Source organism: Taudactylus pleione, unplaced genomic scaffold (genome assembly GCF_031769625.1).
Source record: "Taudactylus pleione unplaced genomic scaffold, aTauple2 ptg000366l, whole genome shotgun sequence".
Taxonomy (NCBI): Eukaryota; Metazoa; Chordata; class Amphibia; order Anura; family Myobatrachidae; genus Taudactylus; species Taudactylus pleione.
Window position 1 is genome coordinate 6,001,932 of NW_028284767.1, and position 23,949 is coordinate 6,025,880.

The window sequence follows — 23,949 nt, forward strand, 5'->3', positions numbered from 1 at the left end:
AGACACAGTAACAATCAAATGAATATGGTAAAGTAAAATATGAGGAGAAACTGTTGCAAAATATCTGCTATTGTTGCATCATTAGCCACAATAGAAAGTGGAGTGAATACACATTTTTTGTTATACTCCATAGTCGTCAATACTAAAAATCCATCTCATCAGTTGCTGAGATAATAAGCTCCTCAAAGCTGGAACAATATATAAAAATATATACAAGCAGAAACAGTCAGAATTCTGCCGTTATGATGTTACACGTGAACCGGACCATAGAGTGCTATATGAAATACAAAGGGGAAAGTTATCTATCTCACCCCTTTGTCCGGATCTTTGAGTATGGCTTAAATTGCAGGGACTTTCAACTGGCAATCGTGGGTTCAAATGAGCGTGTTGAAGGTAAGGGTGTCCCTCTAACATCCAGTCACACTTCACTCTGCTCCGGCACAGGTCAGAAAGCTCTGACGTGGAGCACAAATCCGGTTACCTTGTTTGGCAAGGGAGTAATCTGCTTATTGAAATGTGTTGTCTTGCTGCCGGACTAGCAGTGGAGGCAGCCATTTAGGTGGTGCATCCTTCTGAGGAAACTGCCAGTCTAGAAGGCAGAGGAACGGGCTGCCTCCAGTGCTAGTCAGGCTGCCTCACGCAAACTCCATCTGATGGTAAGTAAATATCCGGCAGCCTCCGCCATAATCTTTGCAAGAAGTTTAGCGTCCTTATTGAATCGACTAATGGGCATATAAGAATCCAGAGGAACAGGGTCCCTCTGGGGTTTGGGGAGTAAGATGGTAGTTGTGTCTTTAAAATGTAGAAAGGGGATCCATTCTTTAAAAGATCATTAAAATAGGTCTAATAAAGCTGGTGCTACCTGTTGATGTAATAGTTTATAATACTCATTGGAAAGTGTATCCAGGCCAGGAGATTTGCCCAGTTGTAGCCTATATTGCTGTCAATACATCTTTGAGACACATTCCTACTAAGCAATTCCCTCTGACTAGAGGTAAGTTCAGGCAATGAAGCTTCGAGTAGCATGAGGTCATGTTTGCCCCAGTCAAAAGGCAAACTTTGATATAAAGTCCTCAAATTTCTTAAATATGTCATGGTTACTAGTGTGTTTGTCAGTGGATCCTGTATTGCAGTGATGTATGGGTTTTGACGCCAAGGTTTCAACATGGTCAAATAGGCGACCTGCTTTATTTCCACCTTGGAAAAAATATTATGTCCTCCTTGGCCTGGGACGGTAGAAATATATAAGAATTGTTTTGCCTGCAGATAAGCCTCATGGGAGGCTGTGGTAGTATTACTGGTATAAGCTTGAAGTCCCGAGGATAGCTTAGATGACAGGGAGTTGTCCTTACACTTCCTAAAGACCTATTAATTGATGTGCCCCCTTAAAACCACCTTTGAACACCGTTGGATTATCCCAAGCATCCAAATTGTCATCTAGATAATTCATCCATTGGGTGGTGAGAATTTCCTTAGACAAATTTAACTTAAACAGGTATGCTGGGTAGCGCCAAGGGCGGGGCCCACTAACAAAATTACCTAGTGTCAAAGTAATAGGAATTCATAATATATTGATATTTGATCCCACCTGTTTCTATCTCCTGTACATAAGACACCAGTGAGTCACAGACCAGAATCCTATCTATCCAGGGACCAAGAACAATTCTCTGCGGAATGGAGTAGGATTGATTAATCTTCAAATATTGGAGAGCTGTTTTAAGGAATTGTTTCCACACAGACTGTGTACTAGATAGCGAGGTCTGTTGTCGGTCTATAGAGGCATGCTCTACAGAGTTAAAATTCCCAACCAACAACAATTGGAAGTTATGCTAAACATTAGGGGCATATATGTTAACCAAGGTATATTTATACCTACCATTAGGGTCTGCCACTTAATTTAAAATTTGAGTTATGTAATTGACTATGTAAAAGAATAGCTACACCCCTGACTTTCCTACGGTTTCTCACAATGACACAGTCCACTATCCATGGGGTTCTCCACATACAACCACTGTTCTACCTGGGTGTTGATTGAAAGCTCGACTGTATATAGATGGACAGTCAAAAGGTTGACAGATTTAAATGGTTGACACAGAAATAGTTGACACCCTAACCCTCCCCCTGATGCCTGACCCTAACCTTCCTCCAAATACCTAACCCTAAACCAAAAAATTATGAAAAACAATGTCGACCTTTTGACCCTGTCTACCTAAATCCATGCCGACGTTTTAATTGGTGACCATTTGACCCTGTTGTCCATCTGGTGTTGACCTATTGACTGTCTATGTACTATTTATCTTCCATCCGGATACCATTCTACCCAATGGGTCTCTTGCAAAAATAATTACATCTGAACAAAAATGTTTTATTAGATTAGTCACAGGTTTCCTTTTGATGGGAGAATCTTTACTGGCGACTGACATTGAGTTTGCCATATCCGCCGTAATGAGTATATAATGTTCCTACAATAAGAGGTTTTTTATGCAGTTCCTTACTTACTGCAGCTACACCAGCAAAACAATTTGTAGAGAGAGACTGAGAATGACGATACGGGAAGCTTATCTTTATAGATCTATAAGCAAAGAGACTATCTAGTTAATCATTGTATTATTGTAATGCAATCTGGGTATTTTAATTAAATGTAATACTGTTTTTATTTCCTATGCTCATTTTTCCGGAGTTGCTACAAGCAGCTGTCTCCCCACCTCTTCATTTTCCCATTTCCATCTTTCAGTATTTGCTTCTTCACTAATGTAAGATTTCTTCGGATGCTTTGGCCTGGATTCCTGGTGTCTGTTATGTAGCAGGTGGGACAAGCTGCTAAATTAAAATGGCTAAAATGAACATGGCTATTTTTTTCTGTGCTGTTAGTCTGCATAACTTGTTTTTAGAATAACACTAATCAAAGCCTGTACTTTATTTTTAGATTAGAAGCGATAGCTATGTTTTTACTTTCAATATAGAAGTGAAAGCATTTGTTGCTGGTGCTTATTCGTGCCAGAATTGTTTTATATCTTAATCAAAACTTTTAAGATTACAACCCAACGTTAAGGTTATGTAATTTTGGCGAGTCCCTACATTTGCATCCATATTGCAAACATCATCGTTAAAATTCTATTAAGGGGACCAGCTACAAATAAATGCACTATATAAATATATAAAAAAAATATATATATATTTTGCACTTTTCCTTGCAACTGCAAATCAGAATTTATTATTTCTATAGAGCCAATCACATTATGAAAGTAAAGCCACCCATACACTGTGCGATATGCACCTTGTGACGCGGGTTTCGACGGCCGACATATCGGGCAGTCCGCACACGGTGCGATCGGGTGGCCGCCCGCACGATATGCCAGCCCCCTCCCCCTGCATGAGATCGCACCTCTACCACTCCAGCTGACATTTGACATCACACCTGGTGATCTGAGGCTTGTTCTCACCATAGTGGTGCGTAGGAAAATTAGCGAAGTTGGGTTATGGTGGTGTTCTGTGATGTGCGCAGCTTAACATCTTGCCAGAGAATTGAATACAGGCCAATGGGTAAAACTTTATATAGAAAGGAATATCTGCTAATCATATATAATAGAAAACTCATCCTGTAGAATGTTTTCAGAATGACTCTTACGCTGGGTACACACTGGCAGATATATTGGCCGATCAATTGATCGACCAATATATCGGGTGGCCATCGGCCAGTATGCACCAGCGATATGTCTGTGAACGATACCGTTCAGACATATCGCGTCGGCTCTGCTGCACAGCCGATGGCAGATATCTGTCTATTGTGCTGTGTGTGTATGGGCAGTACTTGCTGCAGAAGCTATGGGGAGGGGGGTATGACACACCCTCTGGCCAGCCGGACCCACGGACAGATAATGGTTGTTCATACACACTGAACTGCTATCTGCAGATATCTGTCAGGTGTGTATCCAGCTTTAGTGCATTTAAACCTCCCACATACTTAAGAGTGTGAGACCAATTTTATCTATTCCCATGTTTACCATTGGCATATACAAGGCTGTAGATTCGGTACGCCGAGCTTTCTACCCCGAAATAAATGGCAAATGTATAGTAATGTAGATTAGTAATAACAAATTTATTGCAGTAAAATTGTAGCACAAGGCATATTTATCACCACCAGATAAATCATCAGGATACTTTGAACATAAAATATATTTGATTAAAAACAGTTTTGTTTTCTGTTTTTCAATAGAACTTAATCTTTTCCAAACAGAGGGCCTGATTCAGATTTGGGAATAGAGTAAGAAGGAGCAAGTAACTGCATCTTGGTAAAACCATTCTGCACTGCAGGAGGGGGGCAAATTTAAAATTTTCAGAGAGATTTAGATTAGGGGGGGCGCGTCCAAACTGAGATCTAAACTGCAGTGTATTTACCCCACATGCAAAAAAAATTGTATGAATCCTGACGCATGCAGCTAAGTATTCTAACCCTTCCCCTAACCATAACCCTAACTCACTCCTCCCGCAGCCTAACCCTAATACTGATCGTCTGGATTGCAGCCGTCTGGGTTCTGGAGCCAGGATTATGACTGCTGTTGAGATTCTAGTGCCGGGATTCTGTTGTCTGCGCCAGGCTGCTGACTACGTCCAGGTTAACACAATAAATTATTTAACTGTGATATATTCTCTTGAGTAACTACAGTTGTGTCCTTTCTTATTGTTGAATTAGTTGCGCCATATAGTCCCTCTCGATGCCCCAGCTCCCGTGCGACTCAGCTTTGCTGACCAGGTTTTTTTTTTTTTTTTTTTCCCCCGTTCAAAATGTGGATCTTATTTGCATAATTAACGCCCAAAAGCAACCAAACTACATTGCTAGCTTACACTTGGTGTGCGACATTTGTGTGTGACTGACAGTGGCGTATCTATAATGGGTGCAGGGTGTGTGGTGCACACGGCCTCTGGGACCAGGGAGGATCACACCGCACACCCTGCACCCATGAATTATACTTATCTCTCCAAAGTCCTTTGACTGCAGCGCTGCACAAATCACAGGCAAAATGGTGCTGCGTTCATTTTTCTAGAGACCCGCGCATGCACAGTAGACTCCCAACACAGTGCCATATTATACTCTCCTGTGTCGCAGTGGAGAGATGAGGGATATATGGCACAGATGTGAGCAACGCGGGTTTCGTCACGCCAAGTTTCATTGTGCTTCTGCTACTTCTCCCAGAGCATCTCAGTCATGCCGGGAGACTCACGCCTTAGTGTACAGACACCCAGCAAGTGAGGGCACATCTGTAATGCACAATACTGATCCTGACCCCTTCTGTGCCAACATTATTAGTACTCCTCATCTATGACCTATCCCCTGTACCACCACCAACATTATTAGTACTCCTCATCTATGACCTATCCCCTGTACCACCGCCAACATTATTAGTACTCCTCATCTATGACCTATCCCCTGTACCACCGCCAACATTATTAGTACTCCTCATCTATGACCTATCCCCTGTACCACCGCCAACATTATTAGTACTCCTCATCTATGACCTATCCCCTGTACCACCGCCAACATTATATTAGTACTCCTCATCTATGACCACCGCCAACATTATTAGTACTCCTCATCTATGACCACCGCCAACATTATTAGTACTCCTCATCTATGACCTATCCCCTTTACCACCGCCAACATTATTAGTACTCCTCATCTATGAACTATCCCCTGTACCACCGCCAACATTATTAGTACTCCTCATCTATGACCTATCCCCTGTACCACCGCCAACATTATTAGTACTCCTCATCTATGACCTATCCCCTGTACCACCACCAACATTATTAGTACTCCTCATCTATGACTTATCCCCTGTACCACCACCAACATTATTAGTACTCCTCATCTATGACCTATCCCCTGTACCACCACCAACATTATTAGTACTCCTCATCTATGACCTATCCCCTGTACCACCACCAACATTATTAGTATATTTTAGGGGAGATGTATCAAGACTTGGAGAGAGAAAAAGTGGAGAAGTTGCCCAAAGCGCCCACTCAGCTTCTGTCATTAATCTAGCACAGTCTGCTACATGACAGAAGCTGATTTGGTGCTTTGGGCAACTTCTTACTACATCTCCCTCTGAGTTACTTACTTACAGATCAGTCCCAGGACACTTGAACTTTACTTCACCAAGCAGCTACAGTTTTAATTTTTTCCTCCTTAGAAATTACATTGCTGATATGTTATTTCTTGTTTGCACTTTTTGGGCTTTCGCCTGCCGATTAGCGTTTCTTTTCTGCTAAATGGCAGATCAGGCTCGTGCTCAGAGACGTATGAGTGATACCTTGCGGGAAATATTGCCGGGCGGCATTACAAAGTTAGTATGGTCGGTGCAGTGTAATCTGGCTGGAAACCGATTATTATTTTTAAAGCCTCTTGTAGATATTGCCCACTTGCTGGCTGGACACAGATATAATTGTGTCCAGCAATGGACGCTGAGGCACCGTGTATGTCTGCACCTTCCATCTACCCTCTCTGCAATGTTCCCGCCGTCCAAACCGCGCCCTGTCTCTTAAAGACAGGTAAGAGATCTGTTACTGTACTTGTCATAGTGATATAAGCGCAGCACAGCTCTGATTTTGGCTGGCAGACCTGTGGAGGAGGGTATTGCCAGGAGGAGCACCTGTGAAATTGATCCTGAGGAGAACACGGTCGGCCTTTTACCCTTAATGTTCAAGCCCCAATCTGGTAGAAGCTATTGGTGTCATTCAGCTGGAGAAATTCCGTGTGTGTGTGTGTGTGTGTGTGTGTGTGTGTGTGTGTGTGTGTGTGTGCCCCCCCAAAATGAAAAACAATCTCCTTTTTAAACCCGATCTACATTAAAGAGCCTGCTAATAGGGCCAGTAGGCTGTTTTTCAGTAGTAACCAAAATTGAGGTCAACAAAGTTATGGTGCATACACACGGTCAGATGAACGATCTGCAAACGATTGAACGATTTCAGCCTGTATTAAAATGAATGAAATCGACCAAATCTGACTGCAAACACATCAGATTTCAGATATCGTTACCTGACAAACGGGAATGCGCATCGTTCATTGTTGCCCACATGTCAGATTTTACTTTCAGATATGAACGTTATCGTTCTGATGTGAAGAAAAAATGTTACCGTGTGTATGCACTATGAGTGTTTTTAAATAGGAGAAAATTCCTATTTGAACTGAATGTAAATATTATTCCATAGTGCTAAAGAAGTGACGTTATACTGTGATGTCTTGTGAATGCCGTTTGTGCATCCTCCTCCCATAAATCCATTTTGAGGTGTCCCATTGGCCTCATGAAGGATCTGCTATCAGAGGACACTATGCCGGCAATTGATTCGGACAAACCAAATATTCTGAGTTTGGTACTTTGGCAGATTTCTTTGTCTGTAGAAAAAAAAAACAGCCCATAGACATTCCATTATTTTTCTGTGGAATTTTTGTTGCATGATAACGTCGGCCACATGTGCTAGCAAACGCTCTTTGTCCCATTTCTCAACTTCCTTTGGTTAGTTGCGCTGTAATTATTGGTGAAACCGTTTTGAGTTACATGTATGTGTATGTCCGATCATCTTGTGTGAGCGAAAGTCTTAGGAGGCTGATCGGAGAGCTCCCAAAGTTGTGCAAAGTAGCATGTTTTTTACTGAGCAAGGCGGCCAGTCATCTGAGTGTACTTGTTTATCCTATTATGTTTTTTCAATTTTTTTTTTTTTTTTGTCCTTGAGAATAAATGGTTTACAAAGACTTGCTGCCTCAGTGCTATTCTATTTGTAGGGCAACAACACGGACTGGTGCATTTTATGCCTGCTATGTGTGGTGTCTGATCATCACAGTCTGGTGTGTGGATGTCTCTTTGTCCCTTATATTCAAAGAGGAATACATGTCTCTGTACGTGTACTTTAATCTCAATATTTTAATTGTGTTGTAGCAAAACCTCCTAAGCAAATTTAAATGAATTATTTACTACTGTACATTGTAAATCTTTCTTGCAAACCACAGTAGGAAGGAAGGAAGGAAAGAACAGACTACCAATATCAAGTATTTCAACACATTGCTTTCCTATCAGTTACATCCTCATGTTCCTTTAAACCTGTTTTGTCTACTAAGATTGGGAAGAGTATAGGCAGAAACCTTTCACACAGCTGATCTATGTGGCCATAGGGAAATTGTAAAATGTTTCTGGTTTGTCAATTAAGGATTACCCCAGTAAAAACGCATCTTTAATGGTTACTTTTTTTTTCCCTTTTTTAAGCTTTTTGATAAAATGTTTTACATTCTGTACATTTATACTTTTATTTTACCATATTTTAACTTTTTTTTTTTTTTTTGCGGATATGATACAAGCATTTCTCTCTGATGAAATCTTTGTAATTATTGGCTGACTGTACAATAAGTATTGTAGTTTTGTTTTTCTCCCTGATATACCTCTGCCAAGCCCTGAACTAGCTCCCCTTATCGTACAGATAACTCTTCAAACCCCTCACCCTCCCATACAAGGCCCTTTCCAACTCCACTGATCTCTACATCTCCAACCCTAAAACTATTACTCTAATACCCAAACAACCCTAATGCCCTATCAACCGTAACCCCTAATTCCCTACCCACACCTAACACTAATAATCTAACCCAAAAGGGGCAGAATAGATGGGCCAAATGGTCTTTATCTGCCATCAAATTCTGTATTTCTGTCTGACCATCGCTCCACACATATGCCCGCCTGCTACGGTCGGCCATTGATCGTTGCCTTTCTTCGACTCTGGTTACCACATCTCACTCCCGAATCCAATATTCCTCCTGTGCCGCCCCCTACCACTGGAACTGTTTCCCTCGCTCTCTCAGATTATCTTCCTGCCTGCAAAGCTTCCAATGAGCTCTGAAAACCCACCTGTTCATACAAGCATACCCGTCCACCACCTAGCCTTGTCGCTACATAACCTACCTCACCCTACTGACTCCTCCATCTCTCCCACTCTCACTTCCTGCCCTCTGCTCCCATTACACTGGTTCACTCACTGTTTTTTTTGTGTCTCCACCTCCCATTAGATTGTAAGCTTCTGTGTTCTCATTACCTTCTGCTCTTGCACACCATCTACACATTACACCACCTCCTTGGGCTTACAGCCCCAGGCACCACTGTTTCGCTGCCCTCCCGCCTTGTTTAGTGGTTCTATACCTGATAGTTGTGCCCTCACTAATGGGTATAGGTGCACTTTCCCCTGCTTCCGTAGCTTTGTTGCAAGTTGTACGGTTTACTGTTTTGTACTGTTTACTGTGTATTGTCTTGTTTGCCCTCTGTAGAGCGCTGTGGACCACATGTGACGCCCTATAAATAAAGCTTAATAATAATAATTTCTGTAAAACACTATGTAATATGTGTGCGCTGTATAGTAAGTGTATAATAAAAATGTGTTCTTGCTGTGCAAACTAAGTTTTGAAGTTAATGGGGGTCCCATTGGTGTCATATGTCCATCACCTTTATATGTGTAATGCATTTTATGGCTCCAGCAGTTCTTACAATGTCTTTCGCAGTGTGTTGGACAAGTGTCTGTCTGATCACACTTGCTATAAGCACTTTCCAAGTGAAATCTGTAACTCTTGCACAGACCCTCTCATGCGGAGCGTTTTCAGTGTATGTTAGAAGTGTGAGATACAGATGCACAGCACTGTCCCAACTACCATTAATAAATTAGACATGAGACTGGGTGCTGCTGAAGCTGGGGGAGTTGCCTATCTGCCACCACTCTAAAGTTACATTTGAATTTAACATTTTGAACATTCTAGGTCATTTTGTAGCTAGCTATTGTTATGTACAGTAGGAAGTTACTAGAATAATGCCGCATTGCAATCTCCAGGATTTTGCTTGTTTTAACTTCCCACTTCTGGTTACTGCTGCTACTAAAGGGCTGTAGTCCAAGACCATGGTAAGCTTTCATGCCGCCTTGTTGTTTTTTATTTATTTATTTAGACTTAAAAGCTTTTTCCTGTTGTGAGTGTTTATATGTTGTTAATTGCTAAGCTTTTGTTTTATTTTCTCCCCCAGCTTATAATGCATGTTGTGGTGTTGTTGTTTTTTTTTTTTACCTTTTTCTGATGCTTTGTTGTTTCAAAAGTTAGTCTAAAGGAGACTTTAAATAAACCCATCTTGTTGTAATGGCCTAGTCATGGATGTGACCAGATTAGATTAATCCACCACCCTGTTCTAGGCTCCCTCACTGGCATCTGGAACCACTTACTTATGGGTATAGCAACTGGAGCAGCTGCCTGCTGGTGACTGCTGCTGGTCTACCTGACAGGTTACTTGTGATCAGGACTAGGGAAGCCAATCCCGCCTCACTTTTTCAATTATGTGGGATTAAAAAAATTCTCAATCCCGGCTTTCCCGGGAACTCCAGGATTGAGTTGAGCAATGAAAAAAAACATTCAATGACTCACCCTCCAGACAAAGTACACTCCACTATCCAGCCCAGAAGGCAGCACTAGTCCGCACACTCCAGGGAGCAGGACAGCCTCCATCCTCACTCCAGTGACCGTCCTCTTCACCTTTTCATCTTCAAAGCAGTTGCACTTGCAGCTTGCAGGCAGGGGTACTCACACAGCAGGCACAGTCGGCAACATTCCACCCAGGCCTCCTCAGACTATGTGACACTTGTTGACCTTGTCTCTCACCTCACCAGTCACCACCAGTGGCTCACAGCAGGCAGAAGCTGGCCACACAGGGCCGCGGCGCCAACACACTCTCCCTCTCCAGTCAGTCTCCTCTGGCTCACAGAGTCAGTGCTCACCTCCGAGGGCGGGCAGGGCGTGGATGGTGTGGGAATGCACAGCGTGACCTCTGACGTCACACCCGTTCAGCCATACAGCCTGTCCTCCGCACTGCCTGCCCACCATGCCGGGGCAGCATGTTCTGACTCTGCTCTGCCCGGCTAAACTGCACAATACGCATGCGCAGCTCTATCCCGGTATTTGAAGCTCGAATCCCAGGATAAAAATCCTGCCGTTTTGGGCCTAAATTCCTGGGATCCTGCTGATTCCGATCCAGGGATTGGCCTCCCTAATTTCTCTGTAGTCCAGTGTAACACCCGCCCTTTACAAGCACCTGTGCAATGTCATTAAGCTGATGTGAGCGACCACCATAGTTTTTGTTTACAGCAGAAATATGTTTAGTGTTCACAAGATAGCTCTGATAAGTGTTCTTACACACTAGTTAATGCTGTTGGTGATAATGATAATCTACAACATCCTATAAACAGTACACATGGGCTCTACTGTCCTGATTTTATATATATTTTTTATTATTTCACACATGTAATCAGCCCGTGGTGACACCAAGGTCCAAATGTAATAGGGTGAGCGTTTAGAAAATGTGAGCGTTTATCACGCTTTTTATACTTGGCCAATGTAATAGTCAGAGAACATTCTGATGTTTCCCACTTTGAAGATAACTCGACCAATGTGAGTTTACTGCTAAACTCTCAAACTTTCTAAACGCTCACCCTATTACATGTGGCCCCAAGTCTGCATTTGAAATATATACAGATGTGTCCACATACAGGTGCACAAGATATATCCCCTGATGTGCGTTCAAGCCAAAGAAAGGTTTGGTCAGTGTAATGGTGTGTACACACGGTACGATCAGTCAGCAATAACGATATCGCTGACTGATCTTCCTGCACCTACCCGGTGTGCTGGATGATCGTTATCGTTCATCCAGCATACCACCAACCCACCAACGACGGGCCACGGTCTCTATGTAACCTGGTCAATATCGACCAGGTTGGCCTGCATGCACGGGCGATGGTTGTTATCGTAGCGTTCCCGCTAGGCTGTTTTAGCGGGACGCGGCGCCCTGCCCTCCTCCAGGAGGAGGGCTAAAAGCGCCCTGCCCTCACAGCCTGCGGGTGCCGTCACCCTCGGGACGAGAAACGTGCGGTGACCCGGTCACCGCCGGAGAATAGACGCCGGGCGCATGCGCCCGGCATCTGTTCTCCCTTTCTGCAGCGCTTGAGGGCTGCCTGGCGTGTCCGTAAGTGCGGGCACGCCTCCAAGTATGACGAAAAGGGACGCTTAGACACTCCCCCTTTTCATGACCACGCCCCCTTTTCTCACGCTCGCGCACAAGGTTGCCCTCTCTAGCTCCGGCGCCCTGCCTGCCACCGGAGCTAGAGTGAACACTAGTTATCGTCCATATGTGCCCGGGCATCGCTGGTTGTCTGAGGGTTCGTAGGCACCAAAGAAGAACGATAACGGCATGGTCGTTATCGTTCATATCGTGCATTTTTATCATACCGTGTACGCACCATTACACCTTTCTAGCCTCAAACCAAATTCTTAATTAACATGGTTTCCTATTCCAATGTCACACAGTATTGTTCTTTCAACCACACCTGTAACAAAAATCCACCTTACACATTTACAGTAATGTACCTGTTAGGTACACACTGAACAATGTATCTTTCGTACAGCCAACCAACGATATATATCGTATAGTGTATACACACTATCTGTGAACTGCGTAGTTTCCATGTATATCACGTGGCAGATGTGATATATTTGAAGCATATATTGCACACATATGTCTGTGTTAATGGGTTACCGACCAACCCATATGCTGGCCGCAGAAGCCAGCGACAATTACATCACAACTGGTTCCTGCGGCCAGACATATTGGTCAGCTATAAGTGTGTATGCACAGCCACGTACAGTACTTACAAAATCGGTCAGCCAGCCAGGCGGCTGATCAATCAGGCTAGTGTGTACCCACATTAAGTACATATATATTCATGCACACAGCACCCAGAATCAACCCTATGGGAGCTGGGAGCCCCCAGACATATTTTTCTGACGCTGTAGTGCCATACATGAAATTTAAACATTTCAAAGGTCCACTTGACTACATTAAATATTTACATTCTTATTTAATGTAGCTGCAGCTCCATAAATGAAATATACATTAATTCATTTCAAAATACATTTTTAGATTCATATATAAACCTCATTGAGCTGGGTTTTAACTAATTCACTGCCACATAACCAGACATTGAAGCTGGGTACACACTAAATGACTGTGTACCCAGTGATGCTGCTCATGAAACCAGCGCTGACATATCGGGTGTTCCGGTGCCCGACCGCCCCATATGGCAGCCCCCGCCGTATAGCGCTGCATGGAATAGTTGGCTGCATCGCCTGATTTTCCTGCATTCACAAAAGATTAGGCGATGCGCCTAACAACCACATGGGAGTGCGCATTACACGATGTAGTACATACACACTGGATGATTTTAACGATTTGTCGTTCCAATGCGTCGGAATCGGACAAATCTTTAATAAAATCGTCTATTTTGTAGGGGCCTAAACTCTTATGGTGGTCATGGACCCTGAGGGGAAAGGAGGGGTGTGGGGGGAAGATGACACTCCCCAGGCCAACTTCAAGTAGGTGAGAGAGGCAAGACCAGAATGTATACCACCCCATAATCCTATCATTTTCTGGTAGGCCTAATGGGATATACATAAATCGGCCAGCCTCCCCGTCACATGGCGTCTTCTCAGACAATTTCACAGAATTTTACATGAGTAACATTTATTAAACACAGAATATGTAGACTCATGTAGCATGTCACTTTATCAAATACATCCGCAGTGTGCAAAGTGCATTGAAAGTATATTACAACAGCAATAAACCCACCAAAGGTAGGTCATATTGTGCTAGTAAAGAGGGTCCATATCTGGTCTGCTCGGCCTGTCTTGACTGTTTTCCCCATTTAAGGCAGCTTCTGAAGCACCAGGTGTGTCCCTAGAAATCATGCCCATAACATGAAGTAGTCAGTGCTTTTCAGTGGGGATATGGCCGTGTCCCAATTCAACATCAGAATTTTGCTACGTTTGGGGGTCTAGAACCACTAGCTAACACAGAAATGCTACTGCACATGTACCCCCCACATAGGCAATGATGGACAGGAGAGGGCTACAAATCAGATCGAGCTACCAAGTTTCAGACTTAAGTGATCTGTGTATTTGCCTTTTATAAACTATTGTGCAATACCCTCCAGCAACTAGGGGGTCAATCCAATTAGGTGCGAAATGCGAGTTTGTTACCTTAAACTCGCCGACTTTGCTTCGTAGCGCGCTCCCACGAACTTTCCAGTCCTATTAAAAATACCTATTCACACTACTCGCAGCGGAGGGGTTTGAATTGACTGCCAATGAGATTTGAGAGAAGTGCATGAAAAAGTGGGATGACCATCCTGGACCCCCCCAAAATGGATAATTTAGTTAGCAGGACCGTATAGAAGACTGTTTGTGGGCATTAGGAAGGTACTGTAGGTTTTGAAATGGTGTCAAATGGCTGATTTGTGTATTTTATTTTTTTTCTTTTAAAAATGCAAGAAAATGATTAACTTTTTTGTCGTTTAATCTCAAATGAATTAAGCGAAAAATAAAAAGTAGAAAACAAGGTGAGGGCATCTTGAAAATTGAAAAAATAAAATAAAAAATGAAACATTAATTTGTCAATTTCTTTCAAATAAAATTTCGGGTACCTAAACTAACGAAAATAGTTTTGGGGGTAATTTGAGGACAATTTTTTTACCCCCAAAAATGACATGTAATTATTGGACTAATTAAGCTAATTGGCAACTTCAAAATGCCTACTTAAGGTGCATACACACATACCAGATTTTCATTCCAACCAATCAACTAGTTGGATGGTTGGACAGAAAATCTTTAACGTATGAAAGCAAATGACAATCAGCAATTTGCTCCCAAACGCCGGACAATGGACAAAAACTGTTGTTTGAACAAATTGTTTAGATCAAACATTTGAAAAACTTGTCTGAACGACCATTTTCATCTGTTTTCTGACATTTAGGAGCAAATTGCTGATGATCTTTTACTCCCATACGTTACCAGATTTTCATTCCAACCAATCAACTAGTTGGATGGTTGGACAGAAAATCTTTACGTGTGTACCCAGCTTTAGTCATTAGGGGGGGGGGTGTCCAAGAGGTTCAGCACAGTGTCCCACATTTTAACCTTAAAATAAAGATTTCCTTTCCAACTGGTGCGAATGGACAGGTGCGACTTCAGTCTGACTGATTCAGTGCAAGTTGCTAATTGGAAATGCAAAATGAATTTGCTATGCAAATTTGAAGAGAAAATAGCAACGCGCACCTAATTGGATTGACCCCTCTGTGTTTTCTAAACTTCCTTCAAGAAATGGTTCAGAGGTAGTATATGTCTGAGAGTTGACAATGTAACAAGTTTATATTTTATTTGTGATCTTTATGAATAGGGTTTATTTATTGTGTTGTATAGCCTTTATTTTGGAGGCCACATTTACAATGGGTAGAACATATGGGGTTGGGTATGAAATCCTGGCGACTTAAGCCGCCGAGTGAAATACAGTCAGTGGAAGCCCGACAGAAGGAGAGTCCAGACGGTGCAGGTAAGTCACAGAACCCTCCCTTGAGGTTGCCTAACCTTAAAACTCTCCCGGGGTGGTGCCGAACTCGAAGTCCCCTTCCTTGCACCATAAACCTAACCCCCCGCGGGTAGGGGGGATGCCTGACCCTAACCTCCCCCCAGTGGTGCCTAACCCCCCCTTTCCCTAGCCTAACCTTCCCCGGGAGGTGCCTAAGCCTAACCCCCTCCCTGCGGCTAAGTGCGAAGGACAGAAGAGATACAAAATACTATTGTGACAATCACAATAGTATCTCATTTTTGCATATTTTTTTTATATTTTTCTAATTTTTTTTTATTCATTTTATTTATTTTTTACCTTGGCTTTTTCCTTTTTTTGTAACTGCCATTTCCCCTGTCTCTCCCCACTTCCCTCTCCTATTGTTTTTATGTGAGTATGTCTGTCCCACCTATATGATTTACATGTACATGGGTAAAATAAAATCATTTAAACCCAACTTACTATTGTGATTATGGTCTCACACTTTAGTTATAGCCTCATAATTTTACATAGGTGAGTGCAAGCTAACTTTGTATTTTGTATTTCTTCTGTCCCTAAGGGAAAGTGGTGACTTCCCTAGCTTGATTAGCTCCCACCTAGTCTGTTGTGTCCAGATAAGCGCGCTGCGAATCCACCCTTTTTTTAAGTGCTAAGGACGCCCGGACTTACCTCGTTCGGTCCGGCGCCCTTTGGCATTCATGTGTCGGGATTAAGATAGTCGTCTGTATTTCAACACCTATCTTAAGTCCCATGTTGGGCTTCTACAGTCGGGATATAGTCCGGCGGCATTTACTCCGTTGGTCTATTGAATACATCCTGAACATATAATATGCAGTATTATTTTACACTGAGCCCAAGATATACAGACACTATTACTCATTTAATATCAATCTCCATTTACAATAAAAGTGCTCACCCATTTATCCACATGGCCACCACTTCCACTTAATGTAAAAGTATATTTTTCTTTTTCTGGAAGCGGGTCCAGCACTAAGGAGGCAGTTGCAGTAGGCAACTGTGACTTCATATAATAAAACATCTGCACCAATAAATTAATTATGATCTGTTGCCAGGCATATGTACATCCAGGTCCATTTCCGTCGCAATGACTAAACGCGTCATTACTGTCGAAGCCTATATGTGCCACACCGTCTCTTTTCCAATATCTCCTCTGAGTGTGAGTTTTAAGACATGCAACAAAAATGCTTATGTCCACCTGTAGATTTTATTGGCTGTACGATACAGAAATGTGTATTACATCCTAACTGTCTCTACATGAGCACCACAAGGTTGTGATTAAATGATGGTTTTCTGATGCACTAGTCTGCCTGTGCCCATTAATACAAGCTGTAGTAGTCCATTTTATTTTTAAGTGCGCTGAAAGTTACTTGTCTTAATTAGTAACTCTTTTTAGTGTTAATAGATGTTATTTATGCTCCTTCAATATAGTGTTTATGTTTGTTTCCATTGGTTCAGTGTGTATATTCCACTAAAACACGAGGGGGGGCCATTCGGTTAGAAGCGTGTTTGGAAAAGTGAACTAGTAAGATAAAACTTGCATATAATGTGTGAATGCATGATTCATTCACAAGTGCAGATTCACGGGCTTTATCTTGCATGGTTGCACAACTTTTGTATATAGTGCAACCTGGAAGAAGAGAATAGAAAAGTGTAGAAACCCTCCTGGAACCCCAAAGAGCAGCAACTGAAATAGCAGGAGCATATACAGTCATTCAAGCTGTTAGTGGCCATAAGGAAAGTACTGGAGGTTATTAAAAGGTGTCAAATGGCTGATTTTTACATTTTCTATTAATGGTGGAAAAATTATGGTCACCAAATACTTTTCAGCAAGATTATGGGGGGTATTTATCAAAGCTTGAAGAGAGATAAAATTGTGACAGTACCAACCAATCAGCTCCTGTCATTTTTCAAACATAGCCTGTGTAACATGTAAATTAGAAGCTGATAGGTTAGTATCTTCTCTCTCCAAGCTTTGATAAATACACCCCTTAAGTCTTTACACCATTTTCAGGTACAGAAAAGTATGTTAATTTGTTTTTCCAGTGTTTTTATACAAGTTTAAGTAACACTCCATTCTCTGGGCTGTCAATCCAATTTAGGTGCGAGTTTCGGAAAGTGTACTCATCATCAAACTCGCATACACCGCACGAGGAATCCCAGATCCAATTACAATTTGCAGCACTTGCATCACAAAATGCGACCTGGGAGAAGGGCTTGGAAAAATTTATTCGGAACCACGAAAAAGTGGCAATGGAGATACCATATAGAAGCTGTTATTGGCCATAAGCAAAGTATTGGAGGTGTCAAATGGCTGATTTTTATATATATTTGTATTAATGGTAGAAAAATGATAACCAGCAAGTGTTTTTCAGCGAGTTTAGTCTTTATATTTTTCTGTACAGAAAAATGTTTGGATAGTAATTTTTTAGTATAATACAAGTTTGTAAAAAGTTGAAAGTAACACTTTTATCTTTCTTCTGCAATTCAAAAGACCTTTCCCACATCAATTGAACACCTCCACCTACTTGTCCCACATCAGTTACACCTCCACCTACCTGTCCCAGGACATAGGCGCTCAGAATTCTGGCGCCAGCATCCCGATAGTAATTATTGAGGTTAGGGGGAGGGTAAGGCACTTGGGAGGAGGGGGGAAGGGTTAGGTTTAGGCCAGTGGTGGTGGGGGGGGGGTTAGGTTTAGCCAGCAGGTAGGGGTAGGGTAATATACTTACCTCCATCTGTCAGGATTGTGACCCAGTCAGGATGCCTGCGTCGGTACCTGTCCCACATCAGTTACACCTCCACGTACCTGTCCCACATCCATTACACCAGCACGTACCTGTCCCACATCAGATACCATTCTATGTACCTGTCCCACATCAGATACCCTTCTATGTACCTGTCCCACATCAGATACCCTTCTACGTACCTGTCCCACATCAGATACCCTTCTACGTACCTGTCCCACATCAGTTACACCAGCACGTACCTGTCCCACATCAGTTACACCAGCACGTACCTGTCCCACATCAGATACTCTTCTACGTACCTGTCCCACATCAGATACTCTTCTACGTACCTGTCCCACATCAGATACACTTCTACGTACCTGTCCCACATCATATACACTTCTACGTACCTGTCCCACATCATTTAACCCATTTATGGAGCTTTTCAAGAAAACTGACAAGTCTTAATTGGCCAGATGATGCAAGTTAAACCCCTCCAAGAACATGATTATTCATTGGGAGAGGTGTACCAGAGGTTTTGCACTGTGCCCTGACATTTCCCTACCTCTTCTCTGATGGTGGGCACAAAAATACACACAAAAAAAACCCCATGCAATTACTGGCAAAATGTAATGTGAGTTTGGGTTTTAATTGCAAATGCAATTTGCAGTGCAAATTCGCAGTAAGAATGTCTCGCAGGACCCAACTCGCTCATAATTGTATTGACCCCAATATCCCAGACATAAGTGATACTATAATAAGAATAAATGTATAAAGCTATGTTTGCATATCTGTGTGTACACGTATATATTTGCAACTATTTACTTTTCTTGTCAACTCACAAATCATCCTTTCTGTTTTTTTTCAGATGTTGCTTTAGTGCACTCACAATGCCAAGAGAGCAGGTGGCTGGGAAGTACATCAGGACATCTTAGCCCATTTGCTGCAAGAGGTAGTCTTAGTCTTGGATGCCCTGAACAACGGTATTTCACAATTTGTCAATCTACTGGCTCCCTGCTGATGCTGTAGACAATCTTCAGCCTGAGAAGGACATTTCCCTGCAGACGATAAATACAGTGGAATTATAAAGTAGTATTAGGATTTTTTTGTTGTTTTTTGCCACCTATCATTAAATTGACCAACATGTCTACCTCCTCGCTGCGCCGCCAGATGAAAAACATCGTCCACAACTACTCTGAAGCTGAAATCAAAGTGAGAGAGGCTACGTCAAATGATCCCTGGGGCCCATCCAGCTCTCTCATGTCTGAGATCGCAGATCTCACCTACAATGTGGTGGCTTTCTCTGAAATCATGAGTATGATTTGGAAGCGGCTAAATGACCACGGGAAAAACTGGAGACATGTCTATAAAGTAAGATGTTGTACACCTGATACTCATCACTTAGACCAAATATCAGGCACCATTTGTCCAATGTGCAGTATAGTACAGTACAGCTGCCATGTAATGTTGTGACCCCGTAAAACCGAGATAGACCTATCTTCTGATTGCTGCTCTTTAGAAATGTTGCTGAACAGTATAACATACACAGAGGTCAGTTTACTAAAGGTTGATTTTAATTGATTACAAATTGATCAATATTGATGTTTCAGGGGCTAAATTACACATTTACTAACCGATAATTTGTTTTTAATTGATTTTTATGCGTTAGTAAATGTGCATTTTTAGCCCCTGAAACACATCGATTTTTAATCTATTTAAAGTATTTATTAAATTACCCCCTTAAAGATGATGTGGTTGTTGTGTGTGATGACATGCCTTTTGTGATCTATATTTCTACTTCAGGGTCCATAGGGTATCCACAGGATACCTTGGAGTATAGGCGATGATTTCAGACATCGGACCCCAGAGTTAAGTTTTCAGCCTCCCAGGATGCACTGGGGTCCCCCTCCTATACTCCACCCCCGAGCCAAGGCAAACCAGTTTCGTAGGTGCACCTTTAACAGAGGGGGGACTGTTATGGCCCCTGAAGTTCTTTTAAGGCAGCTGTGGCTGCACAAGATGAGCTGCACAGCATAGACAGTCAGTACTGACATCTATGCTGTCGCTCCTCCACCCCGCCGGACCAGAACGCCGGTACTGATCCGGGGATGCTGGTGGGTGTCTGGGGTCACCGCTTGCTGTGACCCCAGATTGCCTGGACTGTGGCCGGATTCAAGGGGGCAGGTAAGCGCCGAGGTCCCGCGATGTACACAGTCCTAAGTCCCCAGGCAGGGGGCTCCCTGGGGACTGGCTGCACGTGGAGCCAGGTATTAACCTACACTTCCACTATACCCAGGGACAGCGGGCCGCGGCTGAATGTACAAAGTCCGGCATCCTAGGGGTTAATTGCATGCCAGTGGAGTGCGCCTTCCCTGTATACAGCCGGCACGTAGCGGTCTCGCTCCCCCGAGCCCGCCTCCTCTCTGCTCCTCGACGCTGACTACCGGTGGCATCGTGGTCCGGGTCCCCCGCATACCTCTCCTTCGATTTAAGGTCAGTGTATGTAGCGCTGTTTCCTACCAGGCTCTGGTCTGTGTAGTTGATCACAGTGCTGATATTACAGGGATTTATTTCTGCATTGTATGTGAGTTACTGCTAGCGCTGCTGCCTGTACGTTTCACTTCTGACTGTCAGCCATTTTACTATCCCTGATCTTGCTTTGCTAAAGCCCTTGTGGTGCGGTGTTGCAGGGTGTTCATTGCCTCACTATACAAGCATTTGTCTGTGAGGGGAGTCACATACACTCCGTTACACTCATCATGACTTACAGTGAACGTGATTTTCCTCTTCAGCTGAAGTGTACCACATGTAATGTACCATTAGTGGAGGGTGATGAAAACTCTGAGTGGTTATGTAGGGCCTGTTATCTTATATCACGCCTGATTTCTGTCCCCGCCCTCGGCTTGTTTTGCTAAGGCACTTACAACCCTTGTGGGCCAGCTGGCGACACCAACTGCGTTGCCCCAGATGGGGTTGTCACAGCAGTCGGTGGTGTCGTCACCCATGCAGAGGTTCAACAGAGTTGATGGTACCCCAGTGTCTCCCGCTTTCGCCTCCCCCCCCGATTTCCCAGGCGCCTGCGTGGGTCAATTCCTTGTCCAATACGGTGCAACACCTGTCGGACGTTTTACAGGGGGAGCCATCATTGCGGCCTTTAGTGTCTCAGATGCCTCTGTATGATGAGGATGATGTGTCATCTGACGGTGACATTTTTGACCTTTCTGACCAGGAGCCTTTCCGTACTAAGGAGGCGGAGTCTAAGTCTAAGGTCTATATACCTGGCCTTATACGGGCAGTCCATACGGCCTTGGTTATTGAGGATGTCGATCCCCCTGTGGCCAAATCCAAGTACACCTTCTTTAACGGTGATACCACTGTATTTCTTCTATCTGGTCAGCTAGTGGATCATTTAGAGGAGACGTGGAAAAATCCGAGTAAACTGTACCAGCCTCAGAAACGTTTGGCTTTTGCATACCCCTTTGCGGATAATTATTTCTCCAAGTGGGAATCTCCTCCGCAAGTGGATTCTCATGTAACACGACTAGTGAGGAGTGCTACTTTACCCATGCCCTCCATGTTCTCCTTTAAAGGATGCTGCGGATCGCAAGGTTGAAATATGCCTGAATCCATTTATTCCCTTGCTGGGGGGGCATCCAGACCGGCTATAGCCGGTGCACTGGGGAGCACTGGGCTGATAGTTTGGAGGCTTCTGTGGACTCTGACTCTAATGCGGAGCAGGCGGAGTTAGTGGGCAATCTCAGAGACTCAGCCACGTACATTAGTGAGGCAGCCTTGGATATCTGTCTCCTCACCTCTAGAATCTCCTCGGCAGCTGTGGCCGCTCGTCGCACCCTATGGTTGCGCTCTTGGAAAGCGGACGCAGATTCCAAGAAGGGTTTGGAATGCTTGCCTTTTAATGGACAGGTCCTGTTTGGCCCTGATCTGGACAAGATAGTGGCCACTCTGGCAGCAGCTAAGTCTGCGTGTCTGCCATCGGCTACAGTCCCATCGGGGTCTGGTACTTCGTCCTTTCGGCACTACAGGGCCCAGGGTAAGTCCAAAGTGCAGTCCTTTCCAAGACAGGCCGGGCCCAAGAAGTCTACCAAGCCCAAGAAACAGGCTTGGAGTACAAGACGCCCTGCCCCAAGTCGGACGATAAGCCTTCGGCCTGACGGACCGGGCCTCCCTTTGGCGGATCCCAGAGTGGGAGGCCGCCTGCTTCGGTTCGCCCAGTGTTGGTGTCTGACTACCAAGGACACTTTGGTACATGAGGTGTCAGATCAGAACAAAGCCCTGGAACTACAGAAAGTGTTGCACTCTATGCTCCAGGCTGGAGTTATAATGCCTGTTCCGTTCTCCCAGAGAGGCATGGGTTTCTATTCCAATCTTTTTCTGGTGCAGAAACCCAGTGGGTCTTAACGACCTATCCTCAACCTCAATTCCCTCAACAAGTCCTTGAGTGTGCCTCGGTTCAGGATGGAGACCCTGCGTTCCATTATACTGGCGATGGAGCCTGGGGATTTCATGCTGTCGTTGGACATTCAGGATGCTTACCTGCATGTCCCCATTATCTTAACGCATCAGCAATTCCTCAGGTTTGCAGTGCTCGACAAACATTTTCAGTTCCAAGCACTGCCTTTAGGTCTGGCAACAGCACCTCGTGTCTTTACCAAAATCATGGCTGTAATGGCAGCCCACCTGCGGATGCAGGGGGTCCACTTGTTGCCTTATGTGGACAACCTTCTGTTAGCAGGGTCTCCAGCGGTCCTCCAGCTTCATCTGCAACTGACATTCTCAGTATTGCAGAATCACTGCTGGTTAATAAACTGGAAGAAATCCACCCTGGTTCCCTTGCAGAGGATGCTCCATCTCTGGGCCCTGTTGTACTCTCAACAACACAGGATCTTTGTGACGGAGGAAAAGATCTCTGCATTACAGGCAAAGGTACGCAGTTGCCTTCAGAGCCGCAGAGTGTCTATTCACTCAGCGATTAGTTTACTGGGCTCCATGGTGTCACTCTTCAACATGGTGGAATATGCCCAGGTTCAATCCAGGCCTCTGCAGCAGTTGATCCTCTCCAGATGGAATGGGTTGCCCCATCGGATAAAGATGCAGACCATGGTGCTTTCTCCGGAGGTTCATCTGTCTCTGACCTGGTGGTTTCAAATGATTCACCTGAACAGGAGATGTCCCTTTTGCGTGGCAAACTGGGTCCTTTTGACGACGGACCCCAGTTTCCGAGGCTGGGGAGCGGTCACGGGTCCACACTTGTACCAGGACAGGTGGACCCTGGCAGAAGCTGCACTTCCAATAAACATCTTGGAACTTTGAGCGGTATTCAATGCTCTCCACGGAAAACCCGTGCAGGTACAATCGGCCAACGCCACCACGGTGGCTTACATAAACCGCCAAGGAGGAACCCGAAGCGGGCAGCGCTAGCAGAGGTGTCCCGCATCCTGACTTGGGTGGAGAGCAATCTCCCTGCGATCTTGGCGGTGTTCATCCTGGGAGTCCTCAACTAGGAAGTGGACTTTCTCAGCCGTCAGGACGTGCATCCAGGAGAATGGTCTCTTCAGCAGGAGGTGTTTCAACTCCTGGTGGACAATTGGGGCCTTCCAGAGATGGACCTCATGGCCTCCCGACACAACAAGCTGCCTGTGTACGGGTCAAGAACAAGAGACGCGGAGGCTCTTCTGGTAGATGCTCTGTCGATCCGGTGGACTTGCGTACCTCTTCCC

General features: G+C 44.1%; 1 protein-coding gene across 6 annotated transcripts in view; it reads left to right on the plus strand.

Annotated features, from left to right (window-relative positions):
• The window catches only part of LOC148508445 (epsin-1-like), a 130,457-nt gene that overhangs the window by 21,569 nt on the left and 84,939 nt on the right, over positions 1-23,949 (plus strand). For 5 of the 6 annotated variants that reach the window (XM_088444552.1, XM_088444554.1, XM_088444555.1 and 2 more), the window contains exon 3: positions 19,080-19,582. In XM_088444552.1, coding sequence (XP_088300678.1) covers positions 19,355-19,582 — 228 coding nt within the window. In that variant the 5' untranslated portion in view covers positions 19,080-19,354. Of the gene's footprint in view, positions 1-4,492; positions 4,616-19,079; positions 19,583-23,949 lie in introns of all 6 variants that reach the window. The other variant, XM_088444553.1, reaches the window with a different exon arrangement.